Genomic DNA, 7,137 nt, shown 5'->3' on the forward strand with positions numbered 1-7,137 from the left:
TCGGGGTGCAGGGATGTGGCCTCTGACTGGGAAGAGTCGCCGCCAGAGCATCCGCTCTGTCTGGGCAGGTCTTTGAAGCCGCGTTGGCCTGGGTCAGGTACGACCGCGAGCAGAGGGGGCCCTGCCTGCCTGAGCTGCTGTCCAATATCCGGCTGCCCCTCTGCCGGCCCCAGTTCCTGTCGGACCGAGTGCAGCAGGAAGACCTGGTGCGATGCTGCCACAAGTGCCGGTGAGCAGGGTGGGGCTGCCCAGGGTGCTGCCGAGGGTCCCCTGCGGGTGGAGGTGGGGGGACCAGGCCTGGAAATGGGAGTGTGGACCCCACTGGGAGGATGCCTGCTGTCCTAGCACCTCGCACTCATTCCAGGGACCTGGTGGACGAAGCAAAGGACTATCACCTCATGCCAGAGCGCCGGCCCCACCTGCCAGCTTTCCGAACGCGGCCTCGCTGCTGCACGTCCATCGCTGGGCTCATCTACGCCGTGGGAGGCCTCAACTCAGCAGGTACCTTGCAGCTCCCCCTCACAGAGCCCTGCCTTGCACTCGAGGGTGAGGGAGCACCAAACAGCCTCGCCTGCCCTCTGGCTCCTCCCTGTGCGTGCGACCCCTCTGGCCCGTCTCGGTTTTATTTAATTGTTCTGCAGTTAAAGCATGTCAGGTGTTGACACCATTGATCAGAATATTGAGCTAAAGAGGCCTTTAGAAATCCTGAGGCCTGGCCCCTTACCTTCCCAATGGGGAAACTGCGGCCCAGAGAACTTGCCCCGTGCTCACAGTTGGTTTTGGCCAGGCAGGGACTGGATCGTGGGTCCTGACTCCTGAGCCAGCACTCTCTCTCTGATACCCGCTGGCCGTGGAGGGGCTCAGCCCTCAATAGGACATAGAGACCCAGCTCTGACCCCAGGCTGACTGATCCCATTTGGTCAAATGGATCCCTGGGGTTCGACTGAGAGAATGTCACCCAAGAAGGACAGACGCGCGGTGTGGGCCACGGTCAGCAATCCTGGTCGCTCTTACCGCTCCGTGTGACGCACCCGCTTTACAGTCCGGACGCCAGGGGCAGCTCTCGTATCAGACAGTCGGGGTTTTGGGGAAGCTCCGTGGGCCCGCCCTGCCGCGCCCGGGCTCCATCGCAGGCAGGAGGGATTTAGTCGGGAGGCAGGACACCTGGGTCCGGGCAGTGCAGTGACAGGGAATTTGGTCTCCGGTGCGAGGGCCAGGCCTTGCCACAGCGCCAGCGGGTCTGGGGGGGGGCGGGGGGCAGTCCGGGCAGCTTTGTTTTTAACTGAAAGTCCGTGAGGGGCGGGCACTTGTCTGTGGCCTCTGAGTTCTCAGCAGTGACCTGTCGTGTGGCAGGCTGAGTGCCCGGAGCAGGATAAAGGGCGGGTGTGTGATTTGACCCCCACAAAAGCCTGAGGAAAAGGTGAGGCTAGAGAATCACCCGCTGCTGAGCGCTGGGCAGGTGACTGACGGATCACACCCCTCACCTCAGGCCGCTCTGCCCTCGAGAGTGCCTTCCCCATGAGAGCACAGGACAGGACCCCAAGCCACTTGCCCAGGGTCCCGGCTGGCGAGGAACGTGGGTGCTGGAACCCACACCCTCCCCGGGGCCTGCCTCCTGCTCGGGGAACTCTGCATCCACCTGCCTTCACTTTGCTGTAAGCAGGTGGAGCACCCATTGCCCTCCCTCGGGAGTAACGCCTCCCGTCCGGTTCCGATTCCCTTCGAGGCTGAGCTTTGAGGTTGTCAGGGCTGAACCTTCTCAGTGGGCCCTTCCAGCTTGAAGAGCCGATAGAGCCACGTTACACGGCCCCTCTAACCAGTCCCCAGCAGCTGTGATGCAAACGAGGCGGGTCATGTGTTTAACGTGAGTAGCAAATTTTTATGCAGGTGATTCCCTGAATGTGGTGGAAGTGTTCGACCCCCTCGCCAATCGCTGGGAGAAGTGCCATCCCATGACGACCGCCCGCAGCCGCGTCGGTGTGGCTGTGGTGAACGGGCTGCTCTACGCCATCGGGGGCTACGACGGCCAGCTGCGGCTGAGCACCGTGGAGGTCTACAACCCAGAGACGGACACGTGGGCCCGGGCGGGGAGCATGAACAGCAAGAGAAGGTACCCGCAGGCGCACGCGGCATCGGGGGCGCCGTGCTGGGCGAGCGGGCACGTGGCAGCATACACCACGAGCGCGGGCGGGCACTTCCCGCAGCCAGGCCAGCCCGCGGCTCCTCCAGTGGGAGCGGCCCCATCTGCCTCGTCCTCCGTCCTCCGAGGGTCTCGGGGAGAGGAGGTCAGGGGAGGGGACTAAGGGGACTCGCAGGACAAGGAGTGATAAGAGGAAATCCGAGGTGTTGCCTTTTCCCTCTTTCCCCAGGGCCCCGGCCAGGCCTGTGCTTTCACTGCCCGGGGAACATGTGAACACAGCCATGCTCTCCACCTCAGGGCCACCCCAGGCACGAGTGCGGAGGGCTGGGGAGGTAGACAAGCTCGCACGTCTCTCACATCCTCCACCGCTCGCCCGCCCACCTTTCCTGCACAAGCAGTGGGACTCAGGGCAGCCAGATAGTGCCGTCTCGCCTCCCGCGCCGAGGTGACGGGCGCACCCTTCCTGCCATCGGTGCGCGTGGAGTGTTTGCGGCGGGTGGGGTGGAGCTGGACACTTCTTCCCTCTCCTGCCCTCGGTGAGGCCACACGGGATCAGGGGTTTCAGATGGAACCCGATGCTTCTTCCAGAGCCGAGAGGAGAGGAAAGCAGTCCCAGGCCCCACCGCTTAGCCGATCGCACACGTGTCACTTTTACACGCTGAGCTCCCTGACCTGCGCCCGACTTGGGGGGCAAGTTACACGAATGCTTTTCTGAAAGCGGCCGTTTAAAAGCCTGGACCGGTTGCTCTTTAAGGGCCTAAGGCTTTGCCTCCCAGGCCGCTTTGTCCGGCCATGCCTGGCTCTCTACTTGTAAGATCATGTGACCACGCCAAGATCACGTGGCTGCATGTGAGTGGGGGAGAAGGGTCAGCGTGAAGTCCTTTGCCACACGGAAGTGTCACGCCACGGTGCACAGGTCCCACCTCCATCGGGGTCTGTCAGCCGTGGCCTCGAGCCAGAGGACCTGCCTCTGTACCAGTCAGACCCGATGCACAAAGGGCCACAGCAGGTTCCTGGGAGAAAAGCTGTGTCCGCAAGGCCGCCCCCGAGGCGGTGAGCAGGCTAATGCCCTCGTGTTCTTCCCACCGTCGCCGCCTCCGGCTCCGGCGGCCGTGGGTCCTGGGCAGCTCTGGGGCCTCGAGTGACTCCGCTCCGTGTCCCGGCCGTGGCTGCCGTTTCGCTTCGACCGCAGTCACTTCTCCGGTGTCTGTCGGCGCCGGGCTGCCTCCCAGCTTTCAGGCCACGGGTTGGAGAGTGTCTGGGAGGGAGGGGCCTGGGGGTGCGTTTCCGCGCGGCCAGTGCCATTATTAGCAGTGGACCCAGCTCCGTGCACCCCCTTCAGTCACAGGCTGCCTTCACATGTCCTTGTCGCTTCCCTGCTGACATCCCCCTCGGCCCCCTGTCCTGCCAATGGTGACAGGCTGCTTCCGGAGCCTTCTCTCACGGACCAGCCAGCATTTCCCTGATCTCCTCATTCTCATCTTTACCACTGAGCTGGTAGTTCATCTCACTGGTGTGGCTCCTCTGTTTCTCATATTTTTGTTGAACTTCCGTGTTGTGACTTGTGTCCCCTCTAAACAGACAGTGGCAGGTCCAGTGGGTGTGTGACCTTCCCACATCCCTGCCCAAGGCAAGTCCTCTTCCCATTCAGGCTGCTCAGGGGTCTGTGACGCGGCCCTCAGGGGCCTCGTGTGGACGCTCTGATTTGCTGTGCAGTGGAGCCTGGTATTTAACGTTCCTGTTAGACGCCAGGATTTACCGAGAATCTCCTCCAGCTTCAGGTGAACACAGGAGTCGGCAGCTAGGCATTTGTCGCTTACCGAGGCTCCGTGTGGAGCAGATTGCATGGTTACGCCAGGTCCTGGGGTCCTTGGTGCTGGCAGAGCTGGCCCTGCGAACAGCACGGAGGAGGCGTGTCTCACTCACATCTGAGCTCGCCTCTCTGGGCAGCTGGGCAGGAGCCGCCGTTGGTGCCTGATGATGGTGCTGCTTCCTTGGGGGGGGGGGCGGGCGCAGTGCAGCGTAGGGCACCTGACACCTGTCCTGATGCGCGGCTGCAGGAGCTGTCCCCTCTCCCACTGCGGCAGATCAGGGCCATGCGGGGCCATGTGTGCAATGAAAACACGCCTGTCGAACTTGACAGTGAGTTGAATGGGAGGATCATGGTAACACACCAAACACGCCAAGGTCTGCATGTGCAGGCACCTCACACAACACTGTCGGGTTCACTGAGGAAGTGTGAGGCTGGGGAGTCATTCTTGCTGAGGAATCAGGTGGCTTTTGAGGAGGAGAGCAAGGAATGTGATCAGGACCTTGCAGGGCAGTCAGAGCAGGAGCACAGCCAGCGGCAGGAGGGGCACGAGACGGTCAGGCCTGCGGAGTGAGGAGGGCAGGAACCCGCAGTCTGGATGAGAGCGGGGAGCCCAGGGCGGCGTCCTCCCTCAGCTCCCACCTTGACTTGCCCCGTCCTGGGTTTAGGCTGCTCTCGGGGAGGGTTGGTGGTTGGGTTTATGTCTCGGGCACAGGAAGGCGGCCGGACGCTGAGGCCCCCTGGGCTGACTGTCTTTCAGCGCCATGGGGACGGTCGTGCTGGACGGGCAGATCTACGTCTGTGGGGGCTACGACGGCAACTCTTCCCTCAACTCTGTGGAGACCTACTCGCCCGAGACGGACAAGTAAGGACCCGCCCCCGGCACCTGGGCTGGCTGGACCTGGGGGTAAACGGTTAGAACTGACGTTGAGGTCACGCTGCTCAGGGCGGAGCTGCCCTGCCTGTAGCCCTGCAGTGCCTGCGGCCTGTAGGCCCTTAGTGACCTCTGCTTAATGAGGGAGGGAGTGAGAAAGACCCACTCAGCCGTCATGGTGGAAATGCAGGCGAGAGGATGGGGAGCCGGCGAGCGGCACTCCCGGAGGGGCAGGATGATGGGGGGATGTCAGCGACGTGGTCAGTGAGCTGGAAACGTGGTGTCTGTTCACCTCATTTATGTAACTCCTGGCCCATCTTGTGGAATTATCAGCCCCAGTTTTTTCATTTCGGTATTTGAATTTTCTCTTGTTATGTAACAATATCAGCGTGTTAGTAGGATGGATTCATCGGTGCTTTTAAGCCAGCGGTTCTCAACGTGTGGGTCGCGACCCCTTTGGGGGTCGAACGAACCTTTCACAGGGGTCACCTAAGACCATCAAAAAACACATATATAATTACATATTGTTTTTGTGATTAATCACTATGCTTTAATTATGTTCAATTTGTAACAATGAAATTGGGGGTCACCACAACATGAGGAACTGTATTAAAGGGTCGCGGCGTTAGGAAGGTTGAGAACCACTGTCTTAAGCCAATCCCTCATTCGTTTAATCTATTACATGTCGGAGCAAGCAGGGCATCTAAGCCTGTTATGTTGCACCGTCTGCTGGGCCCACAGTCGTCCACTCGGGGCCTTGGCTGCGGTCCTGGGCCCAGCGTGGGGAAGGCCTTCCTCCTCCCCTCGGGCGGAGGAGAGGCGAGCCGAGCCATGCGGATCTGGGGGTGCTCGGGAGGCAGGGAGGCGGCAGGAAGGGGTCTCGGGGGTTAGCCTGCCCGTGGGGCAGGGCACGGAGGCGGCGAGGAGACCAGGACCACGTGGTGAGGAACCACACCAGGCAGTGTGGACTCCGCCTCGAGGAAGCAGGGGGAGCCCCTGGGCGTGCTGCTCAGGGTCCCAGGGGGAGAGGCCTGCACCCCAGGCCCCTGTAAGGAGGCTGCTGCAGTGGTTGGGCGGGATGGGGCGCCCAGATCCAGGGGGTGGGGACAAGCAAGCCCAGGAGCAAACCAGCGGGGAATTGGTTGCCACAGGAACACGGATGAGGGAGAAGAGGCCATAAAGCTGCTGTTCACCAGGACAGCCACTAGGGGGCGGCGCCCGTGGGAAAGACCAGGGAGTGCCGGGAGGAGTGGCCCCAGGGGAGGCTGGTCCGGGGCCTCAAGGGTCAGAGACAGCTGCGGGCCTGAGGCTGGGGGCGGCCTCGCGGAGAAGGGGGGGAGGGGGGAGCACAGGCAGAGCCCGAGCCTTCTAAGGCTCCTGGGGGGCAGGGACCCCGATCTCACGGCACCCCTCCTGCTTTGGCTCTTCCTGAAGGTGGACAGTGGTGACCCCGATGAGCTCCAGTCGCAGTGCTGCCGGGGTCACGGTCTTCGAGGGCAGGATATATGTGTCCGGCGGCCACGACGGTCTGCAGATCTTCAACAGCGTGAGTCTGGGCTCTCCCGGGCTGGGCCCTTGCTCCATCCTTGAGAGCGACTGGGAAAGGCAGTTCCCTGGGAACACGCCAGCCTTCCCGCTGCTGGGAGAGGCGTCGCCTAGTGGGGTTTCGGCCACGGGAGGCAGAGTGCGCCCCCCTTCAGTCTCCATGGAGACCCCCATGCGACTGGTGAGAGCGCTGCCCCAAGCAGGTCGGCTGCAGGCAGCGCGGCCTTGCAGGCAGCTGTGTGCTTCGGCACAATTGGTTGGAAATAAAACCTCAGCAGCCGTGCACTGGTGGTTGGTTCCGAGGGCCCCTCAGTGCTGGCCGGGTTCAGGGGGCCCCCACATCCGCTGTCACTCCCCCGCAGAGCAGCCGTAAATACAGACGGAAGGTCGGTCTAAACCAGTGATGGCGAACCTCTTGAGCTCGGCCTGTCAGCATTTTGAAAAACCCTAACTTAACTCTGGTGCCGTGTCACATAGAGAAATTTTTTGATATTTGCGACCATAGTAAAACAAAGACTTATATTTTTGATATTTATTTTATATATTTAAATGCCATTTAACAAAGAAAAATCAACCAAAAAAATGAGTTTGCGTGTCACCTCTGACGCGCGTGTCATAGGTTCGCCATCACTGGTCTAGGCTCTGCCCTGTCCCTGTAAACCCAGGGGCAGGGGTGCCACTGAGGAGACGGCGTCAGAGCCAGGCACGCTCTGCAGGGCTCTCCGTCCCCGAGTCTGACGCCACGTGGGCCTCGGTGCCAGCCAGGCC

At 61.5% G+C, this 7,137-nt stretch overlaps 1 protein-coding gene across 2 annotated transcripts in view; it reads left to right on the top strand.

The window, feature by feature from the left end:
• KLHL18 (kelch-like family member 18) overlaps positions 1–6,786 on the top strand; it is a 42,637-nt gene extending 35,851 nt beyond the window's left edge. Inside the window, exons 5-9 of one of the 2 annotated variants that reach the window (XM_014540522.1) lie at positions 69–229; positions 365–501; positions 1,873–2,110; positions 4,711–4,815; positions 6,259–6,786. In XM_014540522.1, coding sequence (XP_014396008.1) covers positions 69–229; positions 365–501; positions 1,873–2,110; positions 4,711–4,815; positions 6,259–6,742 — 1,125 coding nt within the window. In that variant the 3' untranslated portion in view covers positions 6,743–6,786. The remainder of the gene's footprint in view (positions 1–68; positions 230–364; positions 502–1,872; positions 2,111–4,710; positions 4,816–6,258) is intronic. The other variant, XM_014540523.1, reaches the window with a different exon arrangement.
• Positions 6,787–7,137: the final 351 nt, after the last annotated feature.

This window comes from Myotis brandtii, unplaced genomic scaffold, assembly GCF_000412655.1.
Source record: "Myotis brandtii unplaced genomic scaffold, ASM41265v1 scaffold246, whole genome shotgun sequence".
In the NCBI taxonomy this organism is placed as follows: Eukaryota; Metazoa; Chordata; class Mammalia; order Chiroptera; family Vespertilionidae; genus Myotis; species Myotis brandtii.